The sequence below is a fragment of the Natrix helvetica genome (genome assembly GCF_964273705.1).
Source record: "Natrix helvetica genome assembly, chromosome: 2".
Lineage (NCBI taxonomy): Eukaryota > Metazoa > Chordata > Lepidosauria > Squamata > Natricidae > Natrix > Natrix helvetica.
The window spans coordinates 57,782,905-57,798,790 of record NC_138552.1 but is presented as its reverse complement, the minus strand read 5'-3'; the positions used below and the strand labels follow the sequence as shown (position 1 = coordinate 57,798,790).

The following is a 15,886-nucleotide window of genomic DNA, read 5'->3' as shown; positions in this document are numbered from 1 at the left end:
GAATTTACTTATTTATTCATTTACCACAATATTTAGTGAATTGTGTACGTCTGGACGTAAAATGGTCAACAAAGCAATTCTTGTTAAGTATACAAAGAATACAGAAAATGTTTGGAGTTGCTTTTAAAAAAATGCCATTAATCTGCAGTATTTTCCTTCCGCAGAACTCTTATCAACTACACACAGCAATAATGTTACTTAATGGAATACTGGCATTTTCAAGGTATGCTTTTAATGCAGCAAAATTGATTTGCTATAGCTATAAGACTTTTTGTAGCTGCATATCTTCTTATAGGATATAAAGTTATCTTCAAAATAAAGTATACGGTCCATTAATAAAACTTTGCTGTCCACAGCTTTATCCAACCATAGGGAGAATTTTATTGTTTTCAATATCATTACCCGTTTCATCAATGCTTCTTTGTACCACAATATTACTATTTGATAAGAGTCTCAATAGTTCAGTTGGTTCTTGATGCATTACTATAGAAATAACTTCCTGCAAACATGGCATTTATCAATGCTATGTTAGCAATAAACTCTGAAATACAGTAAAATGAGTAAAGTCTTTTTAGCCTTCTTAGAACATTTTTTTAAATGTAGCAAGTATTGTTTAATGTTTAATAAATAACCTATGAACATTTCTGAAATATTCAAAGTCTTTATCATTTTTGCTTGGATGTTTTTCATGAAGATGATTAAAGTTGAGAAAGTTTCATTGCTTCATTTGAAAATGTTTGCAGAAATGGTGAGGTATTCTAAAGCCTCTTGCAACAATAATTCTAAGTGTATATGCAAAGTTGTTTGATAGGTAATGATGAGAATCATTTATATTTGGAAGCATAGTTTCAAACCTTCTTATATTTCTCATGGCATATTAACAAATATACAAGGATTCAAATAACCAATTCAAATGTTCAAGTAACATGAGTTGCACATGCTTTTAAATTACTGATACTTCTACTGAGTTGTAGATGGAGATAACGCAGGATACCAAATACAAATGAAATAGCGTTCTGACAAACACATAAACAAGGAAAACTGGACATTTTTAAAAAAAAATCAACCAGATGAACAAATTCATTACTTCCTTCTTTTTCATGGTGCCTATCAGAAATAAAAAAATAATCATGCGGGTGGTGAAAGGTATGATACGCCCCCTGATTAAAGAGCATAATATTAGAGAAACAGGTTAAAAGCAGTAGAATTAGTGCAAAATTCTTCATTCAGGGAACAATAATCAAATGGATATACAGTGCATTCAGATAGTATGCAATTACAGCCTTCAGTCTTTTGGGATATTACACGACAAGCTTTGCACATCTGGTTTGAGAGATTTTCTGCCATTCTTCCTTGAAAATCCTCTCAAGCTTAGTCAGGTTGAATGGAGGCTGCCAGTAGACAAACATTTTCAGGTCCCTCCAGAGATGTTCAATAGGGTTCAAGTCAAGGCTCTGGCTGGGTCACTCTTGGACATTTTAAGCTATTCCTGTATCTAAGCCACTCCTGTGATGTCTTGACTGTGTGCTTAGGATCATTGTCATGTTTCAAAGTGAACCTTTGGCCCAGGCTGAGGTCCTGAGTGCTATGGAACAGTTTTTCATTGAGGGTATTCCTGTACTTTGCTCCATTCACCTTTCCCTCAACCCTGACCAGTCTCCTAGTGCCTGCTGACGAAGCACCCCCCTCCCCTGCATGACGCTGCCACCACCATGCTTCACTGTTAGGATTGTATTGGGCAGGTAATGAGAGGTGCCTGGTTTCCTCCAGACATAACATTTAGAACTGAGGCCAAATAGTTCAATCTTGATTTCATCACACCAGAGAATCTTGTTCCTCAGTCTTGAGAGTCCTTCAGGTGCTTTTTTGAAAACTCCAACTGGGACGGCTGCAGCGATGGTAGTCCTGCTAGAACTCTGTCCCAACTACAGACAGGATCTTTGGAGCCAAGTCAGAATAACCATCAGGTTCTTGGTCACTTCTTACTAAGGCCATTCTCCCTCAATTGTTCAGTTCGACCGGGCAACCGGCTCTTGGAAGTCTCCGTTGTGCCAAACCTCCTCCATTTGAGAGTTATGGAGGGCACTGCTTCTTTAGGAACCTTCAGTACAGCAGAGATTTTATTGTAGCCTTCCCCAGATCAGTGCCTTGCAATAATCTTGTCTATGAGCTCTGCAGGCAGTTCCTTTGATCTCATGGCTTTTGCTCTGCTGCAGTATGCATTGTCATCTATATGCCTTCTATAAAGTGGTGTGTGCCTTTCCAAATAATCAATTTACCACACGTGAACTCCAATCAAGGTGTAGAAACATGTCAGCAACGATCAAGAGAAATGGGAGGCACCAGAGCTGAATTTCATGTGTTGTTGCAAAGGGTCTGAATACTTGGGCCAATGTGACATTTCATTTTTTTTTCTTTTTAATAAATTTACAGACATTTCTAAAATGAAAATTCTGTTTTCACTTTGTCATTATGGGGCACTAAACATAGATTAATGATAAAAAATGAATTTCAACAACTGTAGGTTGAAGCATGACAAATGAAGATGGCCTGAAGACTTTCTGAATGCACTGTATATATAGGCTGGAGGATACTTGCCTTAGTAAAGGCACTTGTAAAAATAAGTCTTTGAATGTTTGCAAATCGAATACTGTATAGCCAGCAGTGTGCATTTAAAGTTTAAATTTAAATGACATGAACAAAACAATTCATAACAAGTAATTATTCTACTTTATTCTGCTTTGTTATGATACCATATGAAATACTATGTCCTGTTCTAGACATAATTTTAAGAATTCAGTGACAGTGAAACGAGTTCGGAGAACGGCAATAAGGATGACAGAATACTAGAAATATTAGAATAGTCAGCATTCTTCAAAATACCCATTAAGCGTTATCATACAAAAACTAGGTCAAACCTGGTATCTCTTGTTACAGACTTAAGACAGGAAATGGTGAATCTTTGTTACAGGAAGGAACCTAGATTCTGGCTGAATGTTACACAAAGCTTCCTAACCTTATGAGCAGCTTCACACTGCAGTTAATTAATCGGAGAAGGGATGTGCTACTCATCATTTGCAGTGTTCAAGGGAAGTCTAGACAGATTTAATTTCAATTCTCGAGCTGTACAGGAAGCTATTTGTTGGCCTAAATGGCCTTTCCAATTCTATGAGTCTAATTATTGCAGCATTAATTGCATTATCTGGCATTATAATATATAGTGTAACAAGCAATATAGCCACTCATAGCCTGCTCAATAACAGAACTCTTTACCTGGGAAGTTTTCACATAGTACTTCAATAGGAGTTGCTCTCTTAGTATCTCCAATTTTCTGATACCGTTCTTTCAGTGTATCTGCCTAAGTTGAAAGAGCATCAAGTTAACTGCTTCAGAAACATTCTATAAAGCTTTGGTAATATCAGAAGAAACAAGGCAAATCAAAAGAATTCATACTACCTTTAAGCCTTGCCAGGGAAGGCTGCCTCTTAAAAAATACATGAACATATGACCTAAAGCTTCCAAATCATCTCTTCTACTTTGCTCTGAAAATGTAAATTGAAAATATGAAGGCTAGATTTTTGAACTGATGTATAAAATCAAAGGAAAATATGTATAAACTGCATAACTGTATAAAGCAATGTAATATTTTCTGAAAATTATAAACAAACAGCAAATTTGGAATTAACAACTCCATCAAGTAAATCTGACAAATCCCACGAAATGTAAAAGCATTAACTGACTGTATAGACTCATAGCTGAACTAATTATAATGCTATGATTCTAAGCTTTCTCTTTTTTTCTTCTACATCTGTTGATTATAGATTTCCAGAGGCAGAGATCCCCAGAAAATGTTTTCTCCAACATTTTAATAAGTTTTCCCAGAAATCTATAAGCTAAAGAAAGAAGAGAAAATTGTAAACTTTCTTTAAATCTATATAAATTGTCATTATGAAAATATGGAAGAACTGAACACAAGTGCTATTTTTCAGGTTTGGATGTTGAGTTGAATTAATTTATTGTTCATTGATTTTTCCTGGATAGCTATTTTCTCGTTTTCTAACGTGTTTTATTTTCCACTGATGTTTTACAGGTAGTTCTCAATTTATGACCGGTCATTTAACAACTGTTCAAAGTTACAACTCCCCAAAAAGTACTTACAACCCAGGTCCAAAGTTCCAACAGCCAAAACCATCTCATGTGACCGCATTTTGGGTACTCAGAAACAAACCCATATTCACAGTCATTTGCAGTATCCTAGTTACATGACCACGATTTACATTTTTCTCAAAAGCAATGTTGGCAAAAAACATCCCATAGCAAACAGGTTCACTTTAAAACTGTGATGTTGACTTAACAACTATGAATTTAGTTAATGACCAATATGATTCATGTAACGACTGCTGCAAACAAAATCATACAATCAGATTGGTCACATGGTGACCTACCGTATTTTTCAGAGTAGAGAAAAGAGGGTGAAAATCTGGATGTGTCTTATACATTAAATACAGCATTTTTGGCCTCCCGAAACCCCGCTCCCTTCACCAAAATGGTCATGCATAGCCTTTAGGAGGCTTCCAGAGTGCTGCTGAGGGCTGGGGAAAGTAGAAATTAACAAAAAACAGACTGTTTTTTACTCAATTTTGCCCCCTCCCCCCCCAGCCTCCAGAAGCACTCTACAAGCCTCCTAAAGGCTATTCATGCCCTTTTTTTAAAAAAAAAAAACAGGCCCGTTTTCGCAAAAAACAGGTCATTTTTGGGAGGTCTGCAGAGTGCAAAAACTTTTTTTTAAACCTTCCTCTTCAAAATCTTGGTGCGTCATATACTCCGGTGTGTCTTATACGCTGAAAAATACGGTAATTTACGACTGTCATGACTTATGACCATAATGGACAGGCTCCACTACGTTCATAAATCAAGGACTACCTGCAATTGTGTTTGCCATCCAGAGCTGTTATATGTGAGGTGGATGGCTATTTAAATCTAATAAATGCTGCTGCATTATAATAAAAAAAAACTGAGGAGCTGTACAAGCTTAGAGCTAAATTTTCATTAATAAGAATATAACTGAACTTGACAATTTATTAAAAACTTTTATTAAAAATTATTATTTTGCCATGCAACAATAACATTAAAGAATTATATCCATACTCTTATACATCTGTTTCAATGAAATAGACTTAAGTTTATAAAAACATTATTAATATACAAGCTGCTTACAAAAATCTAGTGAAACTGCTGTGTTCATGTACATACATACATACCTTTTCCTAAATGTGTATTTATACTCATGTATCTAGCAGTTCCTGTAAGGCTTTTGTGTTCTCGATATGGTATGTGCTTCTTTGTTTCTGGATCTATATACTCTTTTGCCAAACCAAAATCTATAATATGAATAATTTGTTGAGTTTTGTTCCCTGGTCGTCCTATTAAGAAGTTTTCAGGTTTTACATCTCTGTATATTAAGTTCTTTGAATGAACATATTCCATTCGTGAAATCTGTCAAACAAAATGAAAGAAAGTTTAAAGACATTAAAATAGTCATATCTTTAGTAATAAAACAAATGAAGGAGTTACTGTGTTCTGCTGTCTTGAAATCTAAGATTTTTCATGAATGAAATTAAAAATGAAAACTTTGCTAATATTAATTTATTTTGCTTCATAATATAAATACAGCTGGTGATATATACCTATCCATTAAACACGGTACCTTTGAAAAAATATTCCTTCATTAAATTATACACTGGTTGCCATTATGTGTTAATGATAGTTCATACAACAAAGGTATTTTTAAAACTGAGGTAAAAATAGACAGTGAAGAAAAAAGCTTTGTTCAATCTGCATACTTCTAATGTCTTGTAAATTAACTGACTGCCAGATATCCGTAGATTTGAGAATATTCTGCTATACTTATACCATTCATGCATAAAAAAGGTACTGCCTACAGAATCACACTATAATTCAAATTTATTTCACTAGTAAACTTTCCATTATTTTTACTTATACAGTTATCCTTCTTTATGGATTGTGCAGGTATTGGCTATATGGATAGACAATAGTGCAACACAGAACCAACAACTATATTACCTTCTAAACCTATGAAAAGATACCTTTATCATATAACCAAAATCTCAGAAACTACCAAAAATTATAATAACGTCTATGCATTCTGGTAGCCATAAACAAACAATATCTATCCAAAGCTACTTAAGCAAAACCCAAAGACCAACAATATATAATGCAAGGAACTGTGAAAACTATTATATGAGGCAGAAAATTGAGAGAAAACATCCATGAATGTTAACTGGCAGTTAGAAGACATGATAAAAATTCCTTAGTTTCACAACAGACAAGTTCAACTCACTTTTTGAATTGGAACACTGTACACATCTCAGATTAAACCAGATGAAAAAATGATAGTTCATTCCTAAAAGCATAGGAACCTAATTAATCGCCCATTAAAAGATATACTATATTGCCAAAAGTATTCATTCACCCATCCAAATAATCAGAATTAGGTGTTCCAATCACTTCCATGGCCACAGGTGTATAAAATCAAGTACCTAGGCATGCAGACTGTTTTTACAAACATTTGTGAAAGAATGGGTCGCTCTCAGCTCAGTGAACTCCAGCGTGGAACTGTGATAGGATGCTACCTGTAAAAAAAATCCAGTCGTGACATTACTCGCTCCTAAATATTCCACAGTCAACTGTCAGCTGTATTATAAGAATGTGGAAGTGTTTGGGAACGACAGCAACACAGCCACGAAGTGGTAGGCCACATAAACTGACGGAGCGGGGTCAGCGGATGCTAAGGCGCATAGTGCGAAGAGGTTGCCAACTTTCTGCAGAGTCAATTGCTACAGACGTCCAAACGTCATGTGGCCTTCAGATTAGCTCAAGAACAGTGTGCAGAGAGCTTCATGGAATGGGTTTCCATGTCCGAGCATCTGCATCCAAGCCATACATCACCAAGTGCAATGCAAAGCGTTGGATGCAGTGGTGTAAAGCACGCTGCCACTGGACTCTAGAGTAGTGGAGACGCGTTATCTGGAGTGACAAATCGCGCTTCTCCATCTGGCAATCTGATGGACGAGTCTGGATTTGGCGGTTGCCAAGAGAACGGTAGTTGTCTGACTGCATTGTGCAAAATGTAAATATTGGTGGAGGGGGAATTATGGTGTGGGGTTGTTTTTCAGGACCTGAGCTTGGCCCCTTAGTTCCAGTGAAAGGAACTGAATGCTTCAGCATACCAAGACATTTTGGACAATTCCATGCTCCCAACTTTGTGGAGCTGGCCCCTTTATCTTCCAACATGACTGTGCACCAGTGCACAAGCAAGGTCCATAAAGATATGGATGATAGAGTCTGGTGTGGATGAATTTGACTGGCCTGCACAGAGTCCTGACCTCAACCCGATAGAACACCTTTGGGATGAATTAGAGCGGAGACTGAGAGCCAGGCCTTCTCGTCCAACAACAGTGTGTGACCTCACAAATGCGCTTCTGGAAGAATGGTCAAAAATTCCCATAAACACATTCCTAAACCTTGTGGACAGCTGTTATAGCTGCAAAGGGTGGACCAACGCCATATTGAACCCTAAGGATTAGAAATGGGATATCACTTACAGTAAGTTTATATGCGAGTAAAGGCAGGTGAACGAATACTTTTGGCAATATAGTGTATATTGAAATAAGCTCCATGTAAAAACCTTTTAAGAAAGCAAACAACCAAACCTGAAAGAAAAAGACAAACACATCCTTTTTCATCACACACCTATTATTCAATACCCAGATAAGGAAACAGCACCAGTTAAAGAGAAACTACAAAGGAAAAGATAAGATCCCACTTTATTTTTTTTAATGAAAGCAACCTCAAAGTCAAATATGTCTCCATAGTTTAAAATAATAAAGCCCCAAAATCAATCAAGGAAAAACAATATCCAAATCAAAGCAGATAACATAACCTACTACTAATAAACAGTTAGCAAACTCCACTCTCCCATTCGCTGATGTTACCTGGACTGGCAATGAAATATCAGCAGGAAGAAAAGCAAGCTCAAAAAACATCAGGAACCCAATAATGATACACTTTTTGTGCATTCTTGATATTTTTATATTATTTAAGTATAAGGCACAGAAGACAATTTATAGAGAAGCTATACTCACCAGTTGTATGGCTATCATAAGTACAGTTTTTAGGGAAAAAGTCCTATCACACAAATCAAATAAATCTTCCAAACTAGGTCCCAGTAGTTCCAGCACCATGGCATTGTATTTGCCACAAGGGCCAAAATAATAAACCTGAGGTATTCCATCTAAAAAGTGAAAACAAATGGCATTCATAATATTTAGTTGCATTCAGTTCCTAAACAGGCTTTTCTTTATCTTAGCTATATTTGCAAATGAAAATTTATCTTGCTTATTGTAACCATTAAATGAAAAACACATCAGGCAACAACATCCCTTCATGAAATTTCACAACAGTTCAGTCTCAGTCTGTTATTTAACAATTTTCATAGAAACAGTATCAAGTGAAAAGCTTAAATATATGGAAGAACATAATATTCAGTACAAAAATATGTTAACGGGGTTGTTAACTATACAAGTTACCAATTTCACATTAGTAATTCTTTTAATATTATAATTTCTGTTCTCTTAGATTTTGGGCAACATGATTCATAAGCAAATCAAATAATGAATCTAGAAAAAATCCATACAAAAGCATAACCTTAGGTTGTTATTACTCCTAAAAATCATTGTATCTCCTCAAATTTCATTGTAACAAATTCCCATTTCATTATAGATAAAAAAATTAATGAAACTACTTTTTAAAAAATGAAGGAAATAGCTAATGGTTTTTGTGGCAAGCCTCATATACTTAATTTAAAAGCTTTGAGGATCTCAAACTATGTTAATTTGTAAGCATTTCCAAATCAAAATATTTCCACCTTTCATTAGTATCTAAAATAGCAAACAGGTCCATTTTAAAAATCAGTGAAATATTTTTATTATAAATTTGCTGTTATAAAACCTTATCCCACAATGATGACTTTTATAATGCTAGTTATGGGAAATGTGTATAAAATTTTAACTAGCTCTGTCCATGAGAAATAGAGCATCTTATTTAAATAGTTGATGCCTTATCAAACCTTATTGTAGTTTTAAAAAAAATTAAACATTCACCGTGTGTATGTAGTATCAAATCTACAGCCACATATGATTAAAGCACATTAACTCCTTTTTCAATTACAAGGCAGTTTGAAAAGGATGAATTATGAAGACAAAGGTATTTTGATGGTTGGTTTTTACCTGTGAATAACTTATCAGGCAAATGCTAAATGTCACTGCAGTGAAATAACACACTCATTTTCTGGTAGAGACGAGACAGCAGCCAGACTGGGTATGCTCCGTCCATTAACCAATCAGACTGAGTCTACACTTATGATATCATCGGGCCCTTGTGGCTCCTCCCCAGTTTCAGATGAAAGAAAACTGTAGACTCAAGTGAGAATTGTGAGCAAAAAGTGAAAGTCCATAGTCACTTATCTCTCTCCTCCGCTCAAGGAATTCCCTTGTGTGACTCATACCACGGCGGGGCTGGCTGCTGTCTCTACTCTACCAGAAAATGAGCATATCAGTTAAGAACCAATGCCCATTTTCCTGTTATCGTAGAGACAGCAGCCAGACTGGGACGTACCAAAGACTCGGCTGTCCACTAGGGTGGGAAATTGTAAAAAAGGTCTGTTAGGGCACAAGCACTTGTTGTAGAACCTTGCGCCCAAAAGCCACATCAGCCGACGCGTACTTGTCCAACTTGTAATGAAGTATGAAGACTGTGGGAGATGCCCCAGGTGGCCGCCCGGCAGACTTCTTCCAAAGTGGCTTGAGTGGACCAAGACGCAGATGTCGCAGCGCTACGTGCAGAGTGAGCTGTAATGTTTGCAGGGACCTGTATGGATTGAAGTTCATAAGACAGTTTAATACAGGCTCTTATCCAGGACCCGAGACTAGACAATGACGCCTTGGTACCCAAGGAGGCCTGGCGAAAGGAGATGAAGAGAGCTTCCGAGTGGCAGAACGAGGTGATGTGGTCAATGTAGATCTTGAGGGCATGACGTACGTCAAGAGTGTGCCACTTGTGCCCCCTCTCGTGATGGGGAGACAGACAGAAATCAGGTAAGGTCAACTCCTGACCTCGGTGGAAACAGCTATTGACCTTCGGTATGAATGTCGGGTCCAGTCTTAAGACAACTCGGTCTGGATGGAACACGCACAAGTCATGCCTGACTGAAAGAGCAGCCAAACCAGAAATACATCTGGCTGAGGTTACAGCCACCAAAAGCAGCGTTTTAAAGGACAACAGTTTCAAAGAAGTGGATCTCATAGGTTCAAAGGGCGTGGAAGTCAAAGCCTCTAGGACACGAGGCAAGTCCCAAGTCGGATATCTATGTATGGCAGGGGACGGTTGGACGCTCCGCGGAGAAATCTCCGGATCAAGGGGTGAGAAGGCAGATGTTCGGATGCCATGCCATCCAGAACAGAGGCCAGAGCAGCCACCTGTTGGCGTAGCGTGTTAGGGTAAGTCCCTGATCAAGCCCCCTCTGCAGGAAGTCCAATATCTGCGGAATGGATACCCTAAGTGGGTTAACAGTCTGGTTGGTACACCACAGAGCAAAGGTCTGCTACGTGGCATCATAAATGCGGTTAGTAGAGCTTCTGCGTGATGCTTGAATGGTAGCAATGACGTCAAGGGAGATGTTATCGGATGTTAAGGCTTGCCATTCAATCACCATGCGGTTAACTGCAGCCACTGGGGGTCGGGATGACAAACTGACCCTTGGTGTAGAGACAGGAGATTCCATGGAATGTGCCATGGGGTGGAGATTGACAGTCACTAGATCGGCATACCAAGGCCGGCTTGCCCAATTCGGCGCTAGCAGAAACACTTCTGCTTCCTGCTCCAGCATTTTTTGAATTACCCTCTGATTGAGGGGAAGGGAAGGAAATGCTACAGGAGACCCCCTGGACCACTGGCATCTGAGAGCTTCTACTCCTTCTGCCATGGGGTCCATGAACCTCTAGTAATACCTGGGTACCTGGTTGTTGTCTGCCGTCGCGAACAGGTCTAGGACTGGGAGGCCAAGCCGTTGTGTCAGTCGATGGAAGGGCTCGGATGGATGGTCCACTCCGCCTGATCTATCGTTGTCCGGCTCAGCCAGTCTGCTTGGACATTGGAGACCCCTGAGATGTGTTCTGCCCTGAGAGATGACAGGTGAGATTCCGCCCACTGGCACAACAGGTTGGATTCCTGCATCAGGGACCAGGAACGAGTTCACCACTGTCTATTTATGTGTGCCTTGGTCGTGGTATTGTCCGTGAGCACTAATATGTGACGGGCCTGAACTCTGTGGTGAAAGTGTATGAGGGTGAGGCAAACCGCCCGCAATTCTAGTCAATTTATGCTGTTTTGGCTCTCTTCGAGGGACCACTGACCCTGAGCCACTAGGTCCTGCATGTGTGCCCCCCATCCTGTCAGACTTGCGTCCATCGTAAGTGTGAGACAGCACGGCTCTCTGAACAAGGTCCCTTGCAAAATCGCTGGGGACTGCCACCATTTGAGAGAGTGTAATACCTGTCTGGGAAGGGGGACCCTGAGAGGAGAGCTGCTCCTGTCAGCCTTTTGATGTAGAAGCATGAACCATTGAAGACTCCTGCTGTGAAACCTGGCCCACAGGACAATGCCGAAGCAGGATACCTTCTTGCCCAAAACTGGGAAAGAAGAAGGGATTGCGTACACGTAGCAGTTTGGGTAGACGTAGCACCTTCCTGACAAGTTCCCTCAGATTGAGAATGCGGTCGTTGGATAGGAACACCGTCTCCGCCATGGTGTCTATCAAGACCCTGAGGTGGAGAAGGCGAGTACTGGGAATGAGGTGACTCTTGTTGAGATTCACCCCGAACCCGTGACTCCGCAAGGTGTGAATGGTGAGGCCGAGATCTCTTTCTGCCTGAACCGGAGACCTGGACAACAAGAGAATGTCGTCCAGGTAACAGAGAATCTGAACTGGGGATGACCTGATGTGGGCAGCTAGTGCTGCCAGTGTGAATACCCTGGGGGCAGAGGATAGACCAAACGGTAGTGGAAGTGCCTCCCCCAATAGGAGAAGCGGAGATATTTTCGGTGGTCTATGAAGATGGGGATGTGAAGGTAAGCTTCGGTCAAGTCTACCGACGTGAGGAAGTCACCTTTCCTGACCACCTGGAAGATGGTGTGCAGAGAATGCATTTTGAACTGCCGATAGACAATGTGGTGGTTCAATGTTTTTAGATCTAAAATAGCTCTCCATCCCCCAGAATTCTTCAGTACCACAAACAGGCGGGAATAAAAACCCTGCCCTTTCTGATGGGGAGGAACCAGTTGGATGGCCCGGATCTCCAACAGGTGCTGAATGGCCTGATCCATCAGTGCCCGCTTGCGAGGACACCTAGAGACCGGGCATGGTACGAAGTGTTCTTGGGGGATGGAGAGGAATTCTAGCATGAAACCAAATTTGACAGTTTTGAGTGCCCAATTGTCTGTTGTGGTCTCCTCCCAGTGATGGGCAAAGAACGCCAGGTGGCCTCCAATCGGAAGAGAGTCCAGATAGTCATTTCCTACATGAAAAATGGTGGTTGCCTCCTCCACGGTATGACTTCTTGGAGGGGAAAAGCTGTGTGTTTCTACTAGACCTGTCCTGGTCAGATCCCTGTCTGGGAGTGTAGGATTGGCATTGTGGATGGGGGAAGGAAGGTCCCCTGTTCGCAGGTCAAAAGGGCGACCTCCTATAGAAGAGAGCGGGCCGACAGTCCTGTTTCTTATAGATGGATGAAAGGACCTTGCACTTGTCCTTAGATTCTGTGAGGTACGGGTCTAAGGGATTACCAAATAATTGGGTGCCACTGAATGGGGAGGCTGCTAGACGCCACTTGGTATGGACATCCGCCTGCCATGGCTTGAGCCAAAGCAGACACCTGGCTGTGACCAAAGAGACCGTGGCTTTAGAAGCGAATCAAGCAGCATTAAGGGAAGAATCAGCCGCAAATTCAACCGCTGCCCTGATCTTGTTGAGATCCCTATGTGATCTAGTGTCAGTAGGACTGATGCGCTCCTGAAGCTGTTCAATCCAAACCAAGGAGAAAAAGGAAGTGACTGTAAAGGCCCTAACAGCCCAGGCCCCAGCCTGATAGTGTTTGACTAAGGTTTGATCTGACCTTTTCTCCTCAGGCTTGAGAATCTCCTCAGGGGCTCCAGAGACCATAGTAGGTGAACACAGGGCTGCAACCGGTGCGTCCACTGGAGGAGTCTTGAAGAACCTGGTGAGGTCTGGTGCAATGTTGTAGAGATGTTTGTCAAGGTTGCTCGGCTGTGGGCCCGTGCCTGGAGACTCCCCCTGCTTCTGGATGATGTTCAGGAATATCTTGAGAACAGGGATCACCTCTTTTTCCACCATGGGTTCGGTGAATGGGGTACTGGGACCCTCAATTGAAGCCAGTTCTGCCGGTTTATCCTGTGAAGTAGAAGCTGAAGCAGAAGATGGTAAATTAGAGCTTTAATCGCCTTAAGAAGAAGGGACTTGAAACGATCAGTTTTGAATAATCCGGTAAAGGCAGGGGTATCTGGGGTGACCACCTCGTCATCAGACAGGCCTGAGTCCCGCAGGTTATCTTGCTCCCTGCCAATTGAGGCCTGAGAAGTAGAGGCAGAGGGATCAGGTTGCTGAGCCGCAGCAGAAGATTTATGCTTATGGCCATCTGATGGAGCAGGTTGGGGTTGCTGTTGTAGGCCAGCAACCATGACCTGTTTAATGGTTTCAGCAATGATGGTTGCCATATCAGCAGGAGAGGTGTACATGGTGTGGGGGGGGGGGGCAGAGCCATGTGTAACTGGGAAGGAAGCTTGTTCAAAGGTACACTCCCTATTGAGAGGGGCATCAAAGAAATTGCCTCTGTTGTCAGGTTCCATCGAAGACGAGGACTCCGAAGAAGGTAATTCCCCTTCTGAATAGGCCAGGGGGGGTCAGGGCCCATGGGAGGCAAGACAGGTGGAGCTGGAGATGCCACTTGGTGATCCTCGGAGGGAGGGGGAGGGCTGGGCAGTTAGAATATGTTGTTGTTTTTGGGCCCTCTGAAATGCTTTCTCAAGGGCCTTCTGCCTGCACTCTTCTGCCCTGGTAGTCGCTTTAGAGACCTTGGGGTTTACTCCTGAGGAAGGGCCCTCTTTGGCTTGCCTCTTCCTGCTGTTCTTTGGCCCTGATGGCCCTGCCTCCTCTATTCCTGCATTCCTATCCATAGCTGGATCAGCCATTTCCCCAAACATAAATCAACACCCCAATAAGATAGGCAACGATCTCACCCATTTGCTGGCCAGGTGCTCCTGATCCGGTCCACCTGGGGTGATCTCGTGTTGCTGGACACTCCAAACGGCTGCTGTAGAGTTTGCGCCTTTTTTAAAGCATCCAAAATGGCAGACTTTTTTTCTCTGAGTGTGGCCAGGCAATCTGCAGAATGGGCACCGGACTCGCCTGCAACCGCTGTGCGCTAAACGACCAGTCGCACATCCCTCTGAGTGCCCAGAATCAAGGAGCGCCACGGGGAAATAGCCGTGGAGCCGTAGCTCGTGAGCTGGCCGATCTGATTGCAAAGCAGGCTTCCTGAGCGAACTCGTGGCCGCAGGCAATCAGATGGCTGAGGAGAGGCAGCCAGAGATCAGTTTCGAATTTCCCTCCAATTTGTAGAATAAAGGATTATTTAAGGCAGTGTTTTTCAACCTTTTTTGGGCAAAGGCACACTTGTTTCATGAAAAAAATCACGAGGCACACCACCATTAGAAAATGTTAAAAAATTTAACTCTGTGCCTATATTGACTATAATAATTAATTATAATAATTAATTAAGTGTTATATAATGTCAGTATCACTTAACAATGCTCCTGCTTAGACCCTTTGCACCCCTAACCCTTTAGGGGGAAAAAAACCCAGGGGTCTTCAAACCTGACAGCTTGAAGACTTCTGGACTTCAACTCCCAGAATTCCTCCTCCAGTCATGTTGGCTCAGGAACTCTGGCATTGAAGCATGCAAGTCTTAAAGCTGTTAAGTTGCAAGACCCTTGCACCCCTAACCCTTTAGAAAAAAGAAAAAAAAACCAGGGTCTTCAAACCTGACAGCTTGAAGACTTGTGGACTTCAACTCCCAGAATTCCTCCTCCAGTCATGTTGCGGCAATGTCATCTGCGTGGATCCATCTTCGGCTTTTTTCACAGGGGGCAGGGCTGCCACTGAAGATACCGATGAGCCCCTGCCGCCACCAGAATAGCAGCTGCCTCCTCCTCCTCCTCCTCCAACAGCACCACCACATTTGGAGTGAAGCCGCCAAAGCTCCCGCTGGCGCCCCCCTCCACTCAGAGCACCGCGTTACCCCTGCTGCCTTCTCTGCCGCCGCCATGCTTTTGAGAAGCCATGAGGCCTTTTTCCCCTGCTCCTGCCCCCTCCACCGCCTTCCTACTGGCTCCCGCGGCCTCATGGCTCCTCAAAAGCACAGCAGAGGAGGAGGGGGCAGGGTAACGCGGGGCCCAGCTCAGGTGCTCCGAACGGAGGGGGAGGCGCCGCTGCCATGGGCGGGGGTGCCGGCGGGAGGAAGGAGCTTTGGCTGCTTCACCTCTGGCGCAGCGTCGGGTGCTGTTAGAGGAGGAGGAGGCGGCAGCAGATATTCCGGTAGCGGCAGGGGCTTTACTTTAGCTGCAGCGCCGGGCACAAGCAGCTAGGATTGGCCACTCAAAAGGCAACCGACAAAAGCCACTTTCCCAGAGGGGGGGCTGTTGGAAGAGGGAAGTGGCTGCCGTTCCCCGCTTG

General features: G+C 42.2%; 1 protein-coding gene across 7 annotated transcripts in view; it reads right to left on the bottom strand.

The window, feature by feature from the left end:
• CSNK1G3 (casein kinase 1 gamma 3) overlaps window positions 1-15,886 on the bottom strand; it is an 83,608-nt gene that overhangs the window by 24,111 nt on the left and 43,611 nt on the right. For all 7 annotated transcript variants that reach the window (XM_081941658.1, XM_081941655.1, XM_081941657.1 and 4 more), the window contains 4 exons: window positions 8,166-8,314; window positions 5,262-5,496; window positions 3,457-3,542; window positions 3,274-3,358 (listed from right to left, as the gene is read on the bottom strand). In XM_081941658.1, the coding sequence (XP_081797784.1) occupies window positions 3,274-3,358; window positions 3,457-3,542; window positions 5,262-5,496; window positions 8,166-8,314 (555 nt within the window). The remainder of the gene's footprint in view (window positions 1-3,273; window positions 3,359-3,456; window positions 3,543-5,261; window positions 5,497-8,165; window positions 8,315-15,886) is intronic.